Source organism: Uloborus diversus, chromosome 10 (genome assembly GCF_026930045.1).
Source record: "Uloborus diversus isolate 005 chromosome 10, Udiv.v.3.1, whole genome shotgun sequence".
Taxonomy (NCBI): Eukaryota; Metazoa; Arthropoda; class Arachnida; order Araneae; family Uloboridae; genus Uloborus; species Uloborus diversus.
In genome coordinates, this window is record NC_072740.1 from 45,212,587 (window position 1) to 45,232,530 (window position 19,944).

At 33.3% G+C, this 19,944-nt stretch overlaps 1 protein-coding gene across 1 annotated transcript in view; it reads right to left on the reverse strand.

Annotated features, from left to right (window-relative positions):
• Positions 1–200: 200 nt before the first annotated feature.
• The window catches only part of LOC129231839 (constitutive coactivator of PPAR-gamma-like protein 1 homolog), a 107,520-nt gene continuing 87,776 nt past the window's right edge, over positions 201–19,944 (reverse strand). Inside the window, exons 14-16 of the mRNA XM_054866222.1 lie at positions 13,351–13,495; positions 10,130–10,298; positions 201–1,231 (exon numbers count right to left, since the gene is read on the reverse strand). Coding sequence (XP_054722197.1) covers positions 1,217–1,231; positions 10,130–10,298; positions 13,351–13,495 — 329 coding nt within the window. The 3' untranslated portion in view covers positions 201–1,216. The remainder of the gene's footprint in view (positions 1,232–10,129; positions 10,299–13,350; positions 13,496–19,944) is intronic.

Here is a 19,944-nt window from a genome sequence, read left to right on the forward strand (position 1 = left end):
AATCATGTTGCATAGCAGCATTTACCAGGGCTACTAGCATCATGTCTTCCCCTCAGACAGAGGAGAGGTTCACCTAAAATGTGTACAAGTTATCTCCAAATTTTTAATTTTGACACTTACATCCCTTTGCTTCTCACTGCCTCAATTGTAATTTGCGCTCCTATACTTAGTTGTAGTTTTTGCACAAGTAAAACAGGATATGGTTAAAAAACATATTTAATAAGTATCTCTAACAATAACCTTACAGAGATTGCTAAAAAGTACAATTTTATAAAGACCATTTCCATTTATTACACTTTAAGATAATAAAAACCTATTAAACAATAAACATTACAATTAACATAGTGGAAAACAAATTGAATAGTACAATGAAAGATCTGATCTTTTGAAGCACATTTTCAATAAATTTCCACAATGATTTCTGGTCCGTAAAGTGTCCTGAAACTTACATGAATTTTTAAAAATGTTGAAAAAATCTTCATAAGCACATCTATATAGAATCATGCAAATTTATTTATTAAATCTTTTGGGTACTTATAAATTATGGATCCAAACTTATTAAGTATACTTTCAAAATGTTCAAAGCTTGAGACAAATACAACAAATACTTTACACATCAAAACATTTATTTATAGTGAATTACTTTTTGACTTCAATCAATGTTGGTGAATTAAATGCACAAGCAAGGTAATGTGGTGTTTACAACTGTTAGCATTTGGTACTTTGCACAAAGATATAACAGCTGTTCACAGTATGATTTACTATGCAGTGGTAAAATAGAACCCATCCTAAAGGGCAGTTAAAGAATCTTTGACATCGAAGAAGGGGTTTTCTTCACTCAGCAAGCGAAACACGTTAGAAAAATATGTCTTCATATACATGGAGATAAAAGGGTCCCCAACTATAAATATTCGTGAAATAAATAATGCTATTTGTGTCCATTGCAATGAAATCTTTAAGGGACAGCAAGATAATATTCCAAGCATAAATGATATCTGAGGGCATGCTTAAAAATCTGAGTCATCACTAACCACTGCAGTATTAGCCTAATACTGTAGAATCATGGTTTGACAGTCAAGCTACTTCCTTATCCCATGAAAATCAGGGTCTTGATGTAAATATGCTAAATTTACCACCTTCATTGTATAAACTTGCTTTAACCCATTCATGGTGCTATCACTTTGAACAAATAGTTTTCTATGAAGTCATCTAATACTCACAAGTCAAAGTCCTATTAAAAGAAAAATGAAAATAATAAATCATCAATAAACACAACACTTTTCATTTTGAACTTGAGAAGCAGATTGTAAGTGTAAAAATCAACATAACTTGAAGCACCAAACGCAACATTCTAAAGGAAATATTTGAGAAATGAAAGACCAATTGCTTTGTAATTTTTGTCACATAAAAGGTAGGTTCTAGCTGTCATTTTCCATTGAAAGTTATATCACAAATGTGTTTAGGGGATCAGCAACAAAGTGAGGAAGACAAAAATGTTTTTTAATCATCATTCATCGTAAATAGCTGAGAATTAGCCGTAAATTTCAGAAATTAGGAACCTTACCATGTAGAATTATGTTATGTACTTTCGAGATAATATCCCTGATATTCATGAAGCTATATGCATTTCTTTCAGAGCTACGAATTTTATTTGAAGGTTTTTGGCTCATAACATGTAAAGTTTTCCATCAAAGCTTATGAAACTTTCAGAAAACTTTACAGCATACACGATAAGTTTCTAATTAAAATGTTGAAAACTTGATTAAATATGAACGTTTAAAGCAATTAATTTCTCTCTGTGCATGCTTGATAGATAGCAATTTATAACTTTTATAACCTAAACCCCAACTAGATTCTCCAACTCATAAAATTTCAGTTCAATATCTCAAAAATTCAAAAAGTTATCAGCGTTCTGATAAGCTGAATTTGAATAGCTCTTGGGCAGACTACGAATCGTGAGGAATTGTTCCCAAATAATTTGTTTTTATCACAAATCACACTGAGCGATTGCAAGCAAATGTTGCTAACTTGCGAATGACCCTTGATGAGTCATCATCTATCCAACATTTATTTAAATTCGGCTGATTATATCGCTGATAACTTTCTGAATTTTTAAGATATTGAACTGGAATTTTATTATGAGTTGGAGAATCTAGTTGGGATTTGGATTATGAAAGTTATAAACTGCTATCTTTTGGGCATGTGCAGAGAAAAATTGCTTTAACAGGGTGGTGACAGGAACTGTGAAAAAAAGTTCCCTGACTTTTCCCTGATTAAGTTCACCAAATTTTCCTGATTTACGTTACTAATGATAATTGTTTCCTATCTTTGCCCCAACTTAAAAACATTGCATATTAAATAAAATGCAGTGTTTAAAACATTTCAAGCTGTTAATTAAAAAAATATCAAGGAAGTATTATAGGAAATCTAAAACAAATACTTTACCTCCAGTAACCAATTAACATAAGAATTCTAAGAAATTATTTACACCACTCTTAAAGACTTATCTAATCATGATATAACTAAAAAGTTTATATGGAAATATTTTGAACTGAATTTTCAAGCAGTATAATAATAGGGAAGTTGCAACCTATTAAATGTTCATATTTTGACTATTGGATACTGTTAACTGACCCTCAAAACTAAAAAATTCACCATCGCCGAATTTTAAAACACTGTGATTGATTTTTGATGAATTTTTAAATATTCACACGCAAAAGTGCGCTCTTCTGAAACGTCACGAGTTTACGTCACAGGGCACTAATGGGCAGCCTTCTGCCGAAGATCCCTTGTTTTCGCTACGGACTTTTTGAGCGCGCTGATATTTTTATTTTTTAAAAATTCAATAATCCTTTTGAACACAATATGGAGGTCGGATTCGTTAAAGCACAATCTAATAATCTTCCTCAAGTAACATCAATGATGGTATTCTAATATTTCCGAGAGGATGAGAGGTTTAATGTTCCAGAAACGAGAGGAGTTAAGCCTTATGTTTCGTCTTCGAAGTCAACTGCACCTCCTTCCGCTTCTCCCGCGGAGGAAGAGCGCATGACGTCACTTCCTGTGCCATTTGACGTCACAACGCTTGAACTTTAAAAATTAATTTACAAAAAAAAAAAAAAAACTACTTATCATATCGCAAAATTTTTTTCACCTATGATGTTCATACATGTTACTCTACCATATAAAAACAAAATTGAAAAATCGAAAACTTCCCTATTGTTGCTGCAAGAATAACAAGTAATAGTAAAAGTACAGAAGTAATGTAATTTTACTTACATAAAATAATAGACATATCTATATAAAACAAATTGAAACTTTTCGTAACCAGCCCCTGTATAGAACTATTCTATAATCAAGAACTTAGGTTTTGATGAATGAATGAATACAGCATTTTAAAAAATAATAAAAATATTTACTTTCGCACACAACTCAATTTCAAATGATTTCATTATTTGGCCAAAAAAAAAAAAAAAAACCTTAAGATTACTTTTGTAATAAACAACATTGAAATGCAAAAAACAATAATTCATTTCAAAATATATATGTACATATAACTTGGTTTTAAAATAATTTTACACAGTCTAAAAAAAGACCCTTCATATTCTGAGAAGACAGCGAATAATGTGATGGCAAAAAACCCAAGTTGATTTTCATTTAACATTCAATTTTAGCAATTAAATTTAAAACGCCAAGTAATAACGTTTAAGCTTTTATCCGTATGAATTAAAAAAACAAAGATTTTTTCTTGAAATCATGATTACGCTACGCTAATTACTTCAAGACAAAGAGTAAAGGCAAGGATGCTAAGTCATTAAGGACGGCTTCTTCTTTGCCTGTCGAGTTGCTTATTTTACAGAGCATGGAACACGTGGAAGGATAATTCAAGCTACGTAAAATAAACAACTTTACAGACACGGAAGGAATAATCCTGTGAAGTTCATCTTATGGTTAATAAGTTAAAATTCAATACTTTGACTTTGAGGAAAAAAAGATGCACAAATATGCGGCAGTGTATAATCACACCTCATTAGTTTTACCTTTGTTTTAACAAATAATTGGTGGAAAACGTAGGAAATTAGTGTACTCAATTTTGCAAAGCAAAAAAAAAAAAAAAAAAAAAGAAATTTTTTTTTTCATTAAATCAATTTTCCTTGAATTTTTGTTATTTTTTCGAACTTCTCTAATTGATAAAGTTCCCTGACTTTTCCCTGATCTCCCTGATCTGTCGCCACCCTGTTTAAATGTCCATATTTCATCAAAGTTTCGACATTTTACTTTTAAATTTTAATATTATACTTCTCCTGTGTGCTGTGAAGTTTTTTGAAAGTTTGGTAAGCTTTGACCGAAAACTACGTGTTATGAGCCAAAAACCTTCAAATAATATTCCTAGTTCTGAGAGAAATGCTTATATCTTCATGACTATCAGTGATAATTTCTCGAAAGTACGTAAAATGATTGCACATGGTAAAGTTGATAATTTCCGAAATTTACAGCTTATTCTAGTGAGATAAATACATAATGTGTGCTTATTTTGATATATTTGTATAATGTGCATATAGAAAGCATTAACTTAGTGTTTACAAAAAAGAGCTGGTCGTAGTCTTTTGGCTGTCAATTATTTTTCTCTGTAGTTCTTTGAAGGGCTTTAATGCATCCATGACTGACAAATCAAAAAGATTATTTTTCATCGTAAAGGAATGGCTCAAAATTTTCAGTGTGAAAGTTTTTTAGTTTCATGTCCTTGATGTCCGTATCTTCGTTGGTTGCAATAACTTTTGTCGCTTCTAAAAGCTCTTCTTCTAGTGAGCTTTGAATTGTGTGAGTTAAATAACTTATGGAAAGAGCCACCAAACGCAAAAATGTCTCCAGTGGCCCAAGCTCTCTTCATAGCATGCCAAAATGCAGTTTATTACATGTTACTGCAATCTCAGGGAGTTTGGATCTTGAAAGAGGGGAAAATTCTGTCTGCATTCACGTAAAATTAAAACTCATTGAATAAAACAAGATAAAGACCTCAAATCTTAAATTGAGCATAATTAAATCCAAGTAAAATGAAAGACTATATTAATACAATTACACTGCTTAACAAAAACACTACAGTAGGAGACAGTTACAATGCACACCTTGGAACCACGGGTTGTGCGTTGTATTTGAATTTGGCCAGTTCAGCCTGGGTAATCCTGAAGAAGTGTGGACGCGAGTCATCACGGAGCTGAACCACTCTTCGTGAGCAGCCTTGGTCTTTTGTTCTTGATGAAACTACGTAAGCTTTGGAGTGTTTCACAGTATGCATCTGAGTAAATGGTTCCCCTATGCTCAAGGAATTCAACAAGTAGCGGTGCCAACAAGGAAATGAAACAAGTATTCTCTCATGCAGAGGACGCTCTGTGTAAGACCCTCTGGGCGTGCTCCGATCCACCTTGGATGCTTCAATCCCACCCTTAGATGTCTCGCTATGTTCTCCCATAGAAACATAAGCAAATATCTTAACAGTTACTTTTTTGTGATGCTTGGTACCTTTTCCTTTGAACACCCCTAATATCATGCTTCTAAATCTCATGAACAAGCATTGTAAAGGTCAAGATTCACGGTCACCACTCGCCACGTGGCGACCAAGTTTGAAAAAGCGGTGATCTAAAAAAAAAAAACCTCCTCAGTCACCATCCCCCCCCCTGTTGTTCCTAGAAAAAAAATCTTGGGATGAACAGGAATTATGCACAAACTCAAGAGGATGGAAGAAAATAAATTGCTTTGGAAGCATATGGATACGCCTGAAGATAAACACATCAAGAAAGATCGTTTTTTACCAGAACGGCAATACAGTTATGCGTGAAACATGGACGCCATATTTGGTCACTCACAAGATGGAAGTAGGCAAAGAACTTAAGTGCTTGAGTTTACAAAAACAAAGCAGAATTTGATGTTCATTCAAATGCAAACTAATAAAAATGACGCAAAATGTGCTGTAAAGCATATTTTTTATTATTTAAAAGTTTTAAGAAATGAAAAATTTTGTATTTAAAATTTCATCTTATCCTTATTGCATTGGACGCTAATGTGCTAAAAGCTATAACAGTTCAATTAAATTGATGTTTAATGAGGACTTTACATTTTATTATTGTTTTTATACTACAAATTCAAAGTCCTAAATCTTAATTTTTAGCGCAGTCGCCATATTTGGTCACTTTCAAGATGGAAGTAGACAAGATTCTTTAAGTGCTTAAGTTTCCAAAAATAGAATTGAATGTCTATTGCAATACAATGCAAACTATTAAACATTCCGCAAAATTTACCTTTTTCCCCAATCCTGGATAACTAATTTTCTTGAAAAATGCAAAATTTTTATCTTCAAATTTAATCTTCAGAATATTATTTTATCCGTACTGCTTAGATGCTAATGTGCTAAAACCGGACTCTTTCATCTAAATTGTTTTTTGAGGGTTTTTAAATATTAAAATTACTTTCATATCTTAAAAGTTTTTGCATAGTTACTATGTTTGGTCATTTGCAAGATGGAAGCAGACAAGACTATTTAATTGCCTAAGTTTCCAAAAACAGAATTGGATGTCTATCTCAGTGCAAACTATTGAAAATAACATAATCCAGATTTTTTTTTTTAATTTTAAATTAGTTATTTTCTTTAAGTAAAACTCTCAAACCAATCAATTCTTTCAGTATACTGAATTTGGCACCAATTGAAAAAAAGAAAAAAAGATTTTTCTAAAACAAAATCGTTAATTTAAATTTCAAACTCATGATTTTAGTTTGATGTGAAGACAAGAATTGGAACCATCTGCTTGGTAACTTTGCAAGCCCTTCAGTCTTTAAAGGCAGCTATTTGTTTCAAAGAGCTGACTTTTTATATTTAATTGAATTTCTGCCAGTTGTTTATAAGGTCGTGGTCTGATCGGTAAGGCAATGGACTTTTGACCGGAGGGTCCCGGGTTCGATCCTAGCCAATCAAAGATCCACCACCTTCATTAATGGTGACTGGGGGACATTAAATATGGCCGTGGTCATAAAGTCCTACAAATGAAATGATACCTCTGGGAATGTTGAACCAGGGAGTGTGTGGCTTCTGGTATAAATAAAAGTTCAGATAACACAGGACTTATATTTACAGCAATTACAAATCTGGTAGTGAGAACCAAAGGGATGCAAGTGACAAAATTAAAAATTCGGAGACAACCAGTACAAATGGTAGGTGAACCCCTTCTCTATCTTGGTGTAAGAGATAGTACTAGTAGCCATGGCAGGTGCTGCTGTATAGCATGATTTAGAAAAAAAAAATCAATGAAAGCCTACCTAGGACATAATATTTATACGTGTTTTACTCAAAACGTGAACATGTCCACTTGCATCCCTTTGCTTCTCACTGCCTCAAATGTACTTGATGGTGAAAATTGGGACTGGTCATTATGGTGGAGTGAAAAAAAAAAAAAATCAAAATCTGATAAATGCTAAGTAATAGTGCCGAAAAGTTGCTTTTTGTAGAGATATTTGGACATGCAAAGGATCTTGACAGCAAAAAATAGCTTGAAGTTGATCATTATTGCTAAAAACAGGAAAAGTTGCAATAATTTCAACAAAAATAAAAATTTGATAAATTAAATGTAATATCACTTAAGAGTAGGCTTTTTGGGTAGATTACACACCACATATGATCATTTTAATAATAAACTATATTTTAAAGTTCCATACATGCTTTGAATTTGACCAATATAGCACCAAAAGTGAATAACATCATGATGCACCATACTTTGAGGAAAAGTATTAGATGATATTAGTTGCAAACATTTGTTTTCATATTAATTTATTCTTATATAGATATAGAAAAAATAAGTAACAAAAACGTATCTTATCTGGTAAAAAAAGTTAATTCTCTACTTAGCCCATAACATTAGCTCAAAATATAAAAATTGCCTATGATAGAGAACAAAGGTTAAGTATAAAAATTTGAAAATATAAAATGTAGCTTGTAACATTCAACATTATTCACACCTTGAAACAAAAGTTGTTAGATACAGTTTAACGGTTTTTGAGCCCTCAAACTCATTTTATAGTATTGATTACTATAAAATGTAGTTTGACACGCGATTTTAACTATTTGACTCCTGAAAATTTTTGGTCTTAGCATAGCTCAGGGTTTTTGCTATGGTCGCAATTTTCGCAAAATGCCAAAATACTATTTAAATTAGGAAAATGAAGTAAGGCGTTTTTACTTTTTTACTCAAATAGGAAAAGAAATAATAAAGAAAAACTATGCGAGAGAGGAAGCAAGTATGACAATAGCGAACTCAATGTTATTATAAATTTTAGCAAACATGTTTAAACTACTATTGAATTGAACAGCACTTTGTCTTAATGGGTAATTTGTCCACAGAATGAATGCATTATTGGCGTTTTAAAAATCAAATTTGTGTTCTCTCAATGTTAAGTAAAATTCTAAATTTTTTTATTTCAAAATTGAAAAAAATATTAGCTGCTGTCCATTCTCTATAAAGTTGTTTTGGCTGAATATAGTACTTCACTTTCAACTGGACATGAAACATAGAGGCAGTTAGAAACGTATACATATTCATTATTCATTGATATTTTAGCATTTTCCTAAAGCTTTTTTCCCCAATTTTCGCTTTTTTTTTGTTGAAGAGCTTTTAAACTCAGTTTAAACTGTGGCACAGCTAAATAATATAGACGCACTCATGCACACCTTGTGCGGATACATTTGCTGTAAATATGTGCATTGACTGAAAATTGATAATACTATTCTTATTAAACAATGATTATCTTCAAACTTTGAAGATAAATTCATGAAAAATGTTCATTATCGCTTTTACGAATACACATGATTGAAAGCAAAAGGCATTTTCTTACTAAAAATTTTATCTACCCACTGCATGTTGATTTTCATCCCTGCATAAAGTTCTGAGCTATGTGCGCAGGTACTTTATATTTTTATCTTACTATGGGTCTTAATGTTATATTGTAGCGTAATACTTCTGGATTCTAAACTGACTCAAATAAATCCGCCCCTCTTGGTTAGACAACTTATTAACTTTCTTATTTTACCCATTGTCTCACCGCTTTGGTATGACATATGAGGGTTTTGAGGACCATACAATTCAGTAGGTACACCAAACACCATTTCTTTCAAAGATTTATCTGAAATTCCCTTTTTTAAGTGGAAGATCTAAGTTTTCCCACTTACGCCTACCAAAGAGCTGAAGGTATAGCTAAAGGTAATCTCTCAAAATTGAAATGTGAAATTGTAAATTTTCGTGGTCTAATCCAATTTTTCAAACTTGCCATCGTATTCTGACGGAAACCAAGTTCCCTGATGAAGTTTGGATCAACAGCAATACTGTAGTTCTGCACACTGGCTACTTTTACAATCTAAAATATATAACACTGGGGATTGCAGATGACTGTCATCAGATAACTTGGTTAGTGTCAAATTTTGACGACAATGACAATTTACAATTCCTGGGGATTTTTATTTATTGCACAACCTCAAAGTTATACCGAATGAGATTTTTGACAATTTTGAGAGGTATGTAGTACACTGTACTGTTCCATTAGTAATAGCGTATCTATAAATGGTGCAAGGAAAGACTTGTTTATGACAAAAAATCGGCCACTTGAAAGTTTACAACCAACAAAGGGTGCCTTACAGCAACAAGTATTGCATAGTGCTTTCCAGGCTGGACACATTTGGGAACATGCTCACAAACATATCATATGAGCACCATCTGCAAGGCAGTTGGATGACAAATCTTGGCAACTAAATGGGTGGAGTTACCGGAAATTTCAGATTCATGCACCGCACTCAATAAGTGCATGTGCAAAATCTGCAAAAACAAGCATTGCTGCAGAAGTTTTGCTCTGTCCTGTACACTATTATGCAAATGCAAAAATGAATATGAACAATGAAGCAGTGTTTGACTAACGACATATTACTAATATTTTTGTATGTATTTGCATTTAATATTTTCCCCTTTTTTCATTGGTACTTTGAAAAGCATGTAATCTCTTTTGTAAGTAATAAAATTATATTTAAAATTTTTTCAATCCACCCTACTGGGTATGTGTAAACTTTGGAAGAATTTAATGTTTTACTCAGTCTTACCATTTCAGAGTTTCTTTTAGCACCATGCATAAGCATTCCTCTGCCCATTCCAAAAAGAGGAGAAGGCCTACGAGCAAGAGGTGGAGAAGCTCTTAATCGTGTTGGAGGTGAAGTTCCTCTGGCTGCATTCAAACCTCGTCCAACTCCATGATTTGCATTTCCCCTCCCCCTAAGAAATACAATATTTTTTAAAATTAATAAATATAATCCTGCACTCCTTTCACCTCATTTGTACCGAAATCCATAAAATAACAACATTTTTAAGATTAACAAAGTTTGCAATATATCATTCACCAGAACTTATGTCCAAAAATTATATTTTTTTGTTTAAAGCTCTAAAATTTCTTATTCAATTCATGAAAAAATACCTGAAAATTTCAAAGAGGAAATTTGAGGAAGGAGGAGAGGCATTTTTTGAATTAAAACAACAATTAATTAAATATACAGTAGACTCTCATAAATCCAGACTAGTGGAGGAAGTGACCGAATCTTCCACTTCAATTTTGTTGAAAAATGAAATGCCACAAGTATAAAACATACCTCATTTACCGCAATATGGAATAACAGCATGGGTTTCACTCAGGGTTGGCAAGTTTCTGCCGAGGCAGTTAAAACCACAGGTAGAAACCAGTTAAAACTGGCATGGCAAAAACCAGTTTCTGCCACATTTGTGGCAGAAACTGGCAAAAACTCACAAAATGACAAAAAAATAATTATTGACACACAGTAGAAAATACATAGAAAAAAATAATTGTTAACTAAAGCACAATCAATTGTTGCATTGCAACAAATCTTACATTGTTTGGACCCTGCTGTTGCCTCTTAGAAAAGGCGGTTTCAAAAATCCAAACAGTTTTTTCAATATAATGTGCACAAATAAGGAACTTAAGAACATTCTTGCAACATAAGAGCTAGCAGGCAATGCATCAAAGAACAAGCAATATTCGTGAAACTTTCATCTGTTGTATATTTTTTCAAACTGATCCACCATCTAGTAACAGGGAAAGTGGTAAAAATTTGACTGGAAAAATAAGTTTCGAGAAATGGGGCCAATTTGTTTTGCAAAGCTGTGACATTAGGTACATACAAAATCTAGGTTAATATTGGCAAGTAAAATTCTGACACTTTCTTCTTGAAGCACATGATAATTTCAATCACAAGCAATTTAGATGAAGCATATAAAGCAAGCAAATTACAATCAGTAATGCCTGTTTAGTTCTGTATGTCACTCCTCTTGCCTAAGAACCCATATGATTTTTGTCCTTTGTTAGACTAATGCAAATATTATGAGCATCTGCAATTGAAAAGTTCCTTTTCTAAACTAAATCAAGGGAATTAGCATAGGATTTTATTTTTTACAATGATAAAATGAAGTTTGATATATCAGTTTATTTAAACGAATATCTCATTTAGTAATTACTTTAAAAGTTAAGTAAAGTTAAAGTGATTAAAGACACTTAAGTTTTTGCCAGTTTCTACCGGTTATAACCAGTTTCTGCCACTGGCACGGCAAAAACTAGTTTCTGCCGGCAGAAAGCCAACCCTGGTTTCACCGATTGTTAATTAAAAATTATATATATATATATATATATTTTCCCCAATTAACCTAAACCGTTAATGAGCAATAACAAATTTGAGCTGGTAATTTACGTTTATACTAGTCATTTCCAAAAAGTTATTAAAAGCATATCATGTCATAGAAAAAATATGAATTAAGTAGAGTGGAGGGTCAAAAATCCACACAGCTTGGGAGAAGTGCTTTTGCAGATTTCAGGACGTAAAGCATTTAAGCGCTTTTAAGCGTTATTTAAAAACTGAAAAAATAAAACAGCAAAAACTTGGAAATATTCTTGAACTACTTCATAGAACAATTGAATTATATGTAAGCCTTTTAAAAAAAAAATATGTTAACTAATTCTTAAGCTGTTACTTAAAAAACTTTTAAATCCAACAGTAATAATTGCTCTTGGAGTAACCACCACCATATGCAAAAAAAAAAACCAATAAATGGTGCCAGATTGAGAATACTTTTGGCGTATTTGTGACGCTCCAATGTATACACATGTTTTTTACAGGGTTTGCTGCTCAAATCTAAGGAAAAATTCCTTGTGTTTTCGATGTATGAAGATGTAGCGTTACACTGTTAGCAGTATGAGAACATAAATTAATAAACTGGGGGGAATTAAAGAAGAATTCATTAAAACTGAAATAAAAGTTTAGTGACTAAATATGTATATTTATATCTTTTTAAATAAAAACCTCTCATTTGTTTTCAATGAATTTCCTGCATTTTACGTTTTCCCAGGGAAGTAAAAAAAGTGTTCTACAATAAGCAATTTGTTTCATGTGTGCTTTTTTTTTTTTTTTAAAAAAAAGATAACCAATGTTGTTGAAACTTAATCTATGAAAACAGTATTGCTATTGCTCCATCCATAGCTGACCTTTTTTCCAGTGAAGATGAGCAAGAAGAACCGGAAGCACGGCCCGTCCCTTCTTTCAATATTGCACTAAAGAGCTTTCAAATGGTGAAAGACTTTTTTTTTATAAAGACCATGAAAAAACTTGCAAAGTATGTCAATCATGGAATATGCTGCATTTACTTTGAATTCAATAACTAAAAATTATTTACTATTACGGACTATTTTCAACCTAAGCACCCAGATTTACAACTAAATGTGTAAAAATGATCTAAAATGGTACATATAATAATATTCTTTGGGAAAATATAGATATTATAGCATTGAAAGAGTCATCTTTACTACTTTAAGTGTTTTTTCTATTTCACTTTTGCATTCTATGCATTTCCCGTATTATATATTTTTTCACCTAGTCCTTTTAGAAACGTGAAATTGGGGTTTTGGAAAAAATGGGGACATTAAAATTTTTGATGAATTTATTTTAATGTACTTTATAAAAAAAAAAAAAAATCACAAAAAATCAAGCACTTTAAGATACATTTAAACTTTTTTTAAGGTTCCCAAACGATTGAAAAGGGAAACTATTTCAAGCAGTTTTCAAGGTTTTTTAAACAAGGACAAATCACGATCATTAATGTTTACATAAAAATTTAGAAATATCTAGAAGTATGTATAGAAACATGCCAAATTATGATGTTTCAAACTAATACATTCTTGCAATCAGGGAAACATTTTATGTCCACTTTATACATTTTTTAAAAAAATATATATATGCTTATTACCATTTATTGCAAGCAAAATTACCTTCCAACTCCACCAACAGACACCACTTGAGGTGGCATATTACGGCTAGGTGATCTTGGACCTTGACCGTAGTTTGGTCCCCAACTCCCAACAACAACACCAGCTACTTCCAACTGTCCTCCACGTGGTACAACTCTTTGATGCCCTTAAAATAATAAAGAATCAAACATTACTATTGTTATTCAGTGGGGATATTAAATCAAGTGAACTCACCTTACCAAGATCTAATTTTAATACTGCTCTGCAATCGCAGAGGGTAATAGGAGTCATGTGTATGAAAGAATACTTGTAGTAGAAATTACCTTGATTTATTTTTCTATATGATGAAAATATACAAATGAGTTCCTCAGCAAGCTCCTCGAGCTATTTACAAACGAAAAAAAAAAATGAATTGAAAAACAGTTGAAATTGAAGCATTTCCAACATAGTAAACTTGCACAGCTTTCACTTTTGTAATATGACAAGTATAGAGTCATTTAACATATTGAAATCCAATGAAGTTAAACTTAGGTTAGCTATAGACCTTCACATATTTAAAATGCCTATTTGAAAGCTTGATGGCAAACAGCAGACTCGGCTGGCCGAACCAAAGGATGTAGTATCTTCAACAGACTGAATTTCAGTAACCAGTGCAAATGATCTGGCAAATATGTAAATAACCAGAAGCATTAGCATGGCACCCAAGATTTCTATTTCATGATGTTAGAAAGGCAAGCAACGGAATGAAAAGGAAATTTTATCATTGTTTTACACAAGGCCCGCACATATCTAAAATCGAGAAATGAGTCACAATTATTGAATTAGCATTTGTGACTTAGCAAAATAAAAGAAAACCGATATTTACTAAAGCCCAAAATTATGAAATATGTTAAATTAAACATTAAGAGTTCATAATATAATTTTGAATTTCCGACAACTATTACCCTTTATTTTACTTTATCTTTCGGGGACAATTTCAATAAAAATGCAGCATGCAAGTCTTAAAGTTAGCACAGGATCTGTTAAAAAAACAAAACAAAAACCGCAATTTTTACTTATGCAACATTCACACTGCGTCCACACATCCGTCACCGACGTATGCTTTTCTCCCTAAAACCAGTTTCCGGTCGGCGTTACCATGACAGCAAGCCGTATTGAACGGGAAGTACAATTTAAGAATTAAAAAATATATATATATTTGGATTTCCATAAAAATTTGAAAATTGACCATTTTTTTAAACCTTTTTTAAAAAACTTTGCAGCCTATGCACGATCTGAGGACATAATTAAAAAAATTATTTTCCCCAGTTTTAGGATGGCAAAATACGCCTTGTTATAGCTAGTGTTCACATTTTTTTCAAAAAGGGGCAGGGTAAATTTCTCAGAGAGGGCATTTTCGATTTAAAAAGGGGCACTTTTTAGGAAGTAAAAAGACACTCGGGGATGACCCAGTAGGAAGTCAACACAAGGGGTGCCCCCCCCCAAGAGCAAGGATGCATACCCCTCCAAAATCAGGAAGACCCCCCCCCCCCCCCGCTCGGCCAAAAAAGAAGAACGTGAGCTTCTAAAAATTTCTGATTCAGCAAATTTGTTGACAATAATGCAACATACTTTTTTTTTTCTTTTTAAACAACACTTAATGACCCCCTATTAGATCTAGGTATGAGTGCATGGTCGTATTTAATAATTGGGTCAAATTTAAGTTGAGTAAATTGCGAATTTCTTCTTCCTAAACAATCGGGTTTGGAGTGATCCTGAAGACACTTTTGTGACATATTAAACCATGTACTAACTATGTGTATTACAGTCATGAAATTAAAAAGAAGAAACTCACAGGAATATACTCATAATTTTCAAATTTAGATTAAAATTATATATCTAGTGATCTGGTCTAATCAAATTGTCTTGGAAAATATTGATAGCTGATTCCCTTATGCATCACATCAATAGGAACATCACTTAAGTTTTATGAAAGTTGTTTTATAGATGTGGTACATCCATCAATAATTCATTTTTATGACACTAAGTAACTCTCAAGATGTAAGCAGAGATTGTTACATTTTCTTTAAAAGGACGTTCTGGGCAATTCTATGGTGTCGGACGTAAAAAATGAAGAAAAATTTCTCAGTTTTAATTCTATTTACCAAATATAAACTGTTCCAAAATAAACAAATTTATTTACAAGATACTTACTACATCCCCCGTTTTCCAAATCGTTCCCCCCCCAGCAAGGGCTCACCCCTCCCTAATTATCGCAAAGACCTTCCACTCAAAATAAACAGTCCCCCCCCCCCAAAAAAAAGAAAAATGCCCTCAAACAACCCCACTTAAAAAATTTCAATGGCGTGGCTCAATCTGTGCTATGAACCCCCCCCCCCAGCAGGGGCGGATCTAGAGGGGGGCCATGGGGGCCATGGCCCCTCCCAAAGCCTTGTGATTGCAGGAACTTTTTTAAGGAAAAAAAGAAAAAAATATTATGAGAAGATAACAAAATTTAACACATGTATTTTACTGAAAAAGAAGTATAGACCTAAATTGGGAGATAACTTATATCCCTATCCTCAAAACAAAACTTTTCCAAAATTTTTCTCCATCTTTTACATCATTTCTTGATTCCAACTACAGACACTTGAACGATCTGCAAATGCTGCCGTTCTCAGAGTATACCTATTGTTCACAAGACCAAAGAGCACCTAAATTTTCGTTTTTACGACTTTAATTTCGAAATAGGAGGAGAACCCCCTTTTCCCATGCCCTTTCACAAATGCCTTGATATGTAGCGAAAAATTGCATTTTAAGTGTTTAGTGGGAAAAAATGTCAGCGGAAACTAGCTTATCCAGCCCTTATCACTTAACTTGCTTAAAAGCAACTTTAATGAATTTTTTTTGGGACTTCAATTACAAACGAGTTTTGATAGGACCCCCTCCCTCCGTAGTGTATATCGTGATGATAGCTTTAAAAGGAGGTTTATTAGAGGAGCTCACGAATCTTCCATCCCTTTCTAAAATATGTATAAATATAGTTAAAAATCGAATTTTTAGAGCCTCAAAGGCAAAATATTTCCAGGAAGGAGGGATTCTAAGCACCTTCACACTTCCTTTAATGTAAGCAAACATTACCTAAAGATGCATTTTTAGGCTGGGCAGCTGAAGAGTTAGAAGAGCACCCTCCCTCTTCTAACTTCTCAATGTATAATGATAGAATATTTTGGTTTCTAAGCTTTATTTTCAAAAAGTATTTTGGGGCCAGCGCCCAAAACATTTCCTTTCTCCGTACATCATCAAAAATAGACAAAATGCGCTTTTAGTTTCCTAATTTTCAAAAATTACTCGGAAATTTAAATTTTGAAACATTTTCGAGGGAGATTCCTAAATCCACTCCCTCACCGAATGTCTCGATACCCCGAAAATTGAGTTTTAAAACTTCATTTTAATAAAATTTCCGGGGAGTTATCAGGGCCCAATCTCCCAATAGGCAGAGTAGGCTGCTGCCTAGGACGGTAAACTTTTTAGCGACGGCAAATTTGCTATTATAATGCACATTTTTTGAATTAAATTGTTATTCATGAAAGTAAAATATTAGCATTCTTTCATTTTCCACAGATGAGACAAATTTTTCATGTAATTTAATAATGATTACTTTCACACATCTTCTGAAAGTCAAATGTTTTTCAATCATGGTGTTTGCTGAATCGTCAACAAAATTTGCCGAATAAAAAATTTTTCTGGAGATCACTGTGATCATTTCATCGGGGAGCCTCAGAATGTGAAACGCCATCATTTCTTCATAACTGTGACAGTTTGAACCTGGGGAACACTTTTTTACGTTTTTTTTTTGAGTCAAGGATATTTTTTAGGGATTCTTTTAGGGGGGGGGGGGAGGGGACGACAGATTTCAAATTTGCCTAGGGGCGGCATGGAGCTAAATTCGGTCCTGGGGAGTTTGTTCAAAAATTTCAAATGGCCCCTCCCAAAACAATCGGCTGGATCCGCCACTGCCCCCCAGGGGGCACCCTGCTAAAGTTCACCTTTTATTACTGTGCTTTATACAAATAGCCAATCAATAAAAGAAACAAAAATAAATATGCGAAAAATATTTTTGTATTTTAGTTCAATATGCATAGTATTGTACACTAAAGTGCAAAAATAAAAAGGTTCGTAAACCCAAAGCGGAGATTAAAAGATGGCTATACGATTACACTAACATGGTAATGTTAAGCATGACATGCGACACATGCAGCATTAAGGAATTATGCACTATTACCGTGTTTTCAGAAAGTTATTGCTGAATGTTAACGGTTTTGAACAAATGAATGAAAATAATTGAGGTCTTCATGCTTTGGTTTACATCATGATATCATTGCAAACTGAAATATAAATTTTGTTCACAGTGAATGCTTTTGCTAAGAGATTTTTTAAGACAGCTGTTTCAAAAACATTTTGGGAGTATCTCCAACAGCCCCAGTGGCATAAAGTTTTGTAGCTGTCTGCGAAAAGCTTTCATCGACAACTACATAATCTGTCTGCAAAAATCGTGCATAGTTCAACAACTCTTTGGGTCAATACCTTTCAGAAAAACTAGCTTCCATAAATGTCTCACGAAAATTGCCTCCCGCCTCTGTATTGTTGTATCGCAACCTCCTCCTCTTCCCCACCACCATTTTTGAGACTGGCGACATCCAATTCTTTCTTTTTGGGCCAATGACTTTCAGAAAAACTTAACTCCCATAATTGCATCACAAAAATCGCCCCCACTCCTCCCTGCATAATTGCATCACAACCCCCCCCCATGCCCTCCTGCACCATTTTTAAGACTGGTAACATCCAAATTCTTTCTCCTTGGGCCAATATCTTTCAGAAAAAATAACTCCCATAATTGTACAACAAATATCCCCCCTCTCCCATTATTGTATTACAAAAATTTCCCCCACTCCCCCCTGGATCACTTTTGAGACTGGCAACTTCCGAATTCTTTCTCTTTGGGCCAATACCATCTAGAAAAACTAATTCTCATAATTGTATCACAAAATTGCATCCACTCCTCCTTGCATATTTGTATCCCAAAAATCCCCCCCGCCCCATTTTCGATACTAACAATCTCCTAAATTCTTCCACTTTGGGCTAATAACCTTTCAGGACAACTAAGTCGCACAATTGTATCAGAAAAAAAAAGGCTGTATTCAGCTTTATTAAAAAAAAAAAAAAACGGGAACGGTTGGACTTAACACCTTCTCCTACGCTCATCAAAGATCTTCGCAATTAGCATTTCGATTATTGTTCGGGAGACTGTCTCCGTAGCCCAAAAATAGCGTTTTATTAGGACTTCAGCTTGGATAAGGGAAAACCCCATCACCAGATTCCACGAAGATGACGTCATGCGTACACTCAGTTGCCGATGAACTTCGGCGTGCGCGTAAAGATTGCAGAAAAATAAAAAGGAGAGAGAAAAAAAAGATAGTCACATGTGATTAAGAAATAGGGAAAAGATCGAAAATACACGAAATTTTCAAATAGAGACATAAAGAGACTAATTTTGAAAAATAGCGATAGTATAAAGAGCTTCCCCGTGGCTTACAGCGCTGTGCTAGAATTATGCATTTGTAATTAAAAATGAAAGTGAAATAAAGCAGCGTAAATAAATAAATCAAATGGTTATAGAAGGGGTGCTGAAACTTACATTTTCAGGAGAGGGTGGGGATTCTAATTTAACCGAATGAAATTTCTTGAACGATGCACTTATACCATACTTACATTATACTTAATTAGAAGAAAATCATCCAAAAAAGGAAAAAAAAAATCAAATGTTACGATTTAGATTTGATGAATAAGGACCTTTTGGGGAGATCTTGGCGATCTCCCATCACTGATTCACGCCCTTTATTCACGACATGAATGATATTACGATATAAATGCGAATGGTTGCAAATATTTCATTTAATAAATATTTTCCTGAAAACGATTGTGGGGAAAGAAACATTGCAATATTATAAAGCAATAAATATTTTAAAAAATCGCCGCGATGTACCCTTTTAATGAGAAATATAAAATACACACTTATTAAGTCAATTTTACTTTTGTTAAACATATGAATTCCTCAACAGTATTATTTTTCGATCGATCTGTAGTTTTGAAATTAAAAAAGTGGAGGGGTAAGGAGTTTTGAGAAGTGAGATTGAGTTGTCCCGATGTGCGAACCGCTTGTAGCTCCTCCTAAATTAAACCCCGGCTACGCCATTGGTCAACGCCTAAGGAAAAGCAACTGAATACAGAGTGCTAAAATACTGCACGCGTTTTTGCCACATGCAATCAAAAGCACGTGCTCAAAGATTGCTGCGCACTAAGTATCTAGTAAATGAAACTCATCCTTTAAAAATTAAATTTAACTCTGAATTCTCGATAAATACCTTTAATTTTGTTCACTAATTTGGAATATGGAAAATTGTCCAAAAGCAGATGTTGAAAGATTGTTGCAGCAAATGTGCTCAACAAACGAAGAAAGCAAAAATCAACTTTCATTCACGATTATAATGAAAAGAAAAAAAAAAGAAATTACTCATACTATTTGTTTCGTTTGGGACACAATTAAAATTTTAAAAAATGATGATCACAACAAAT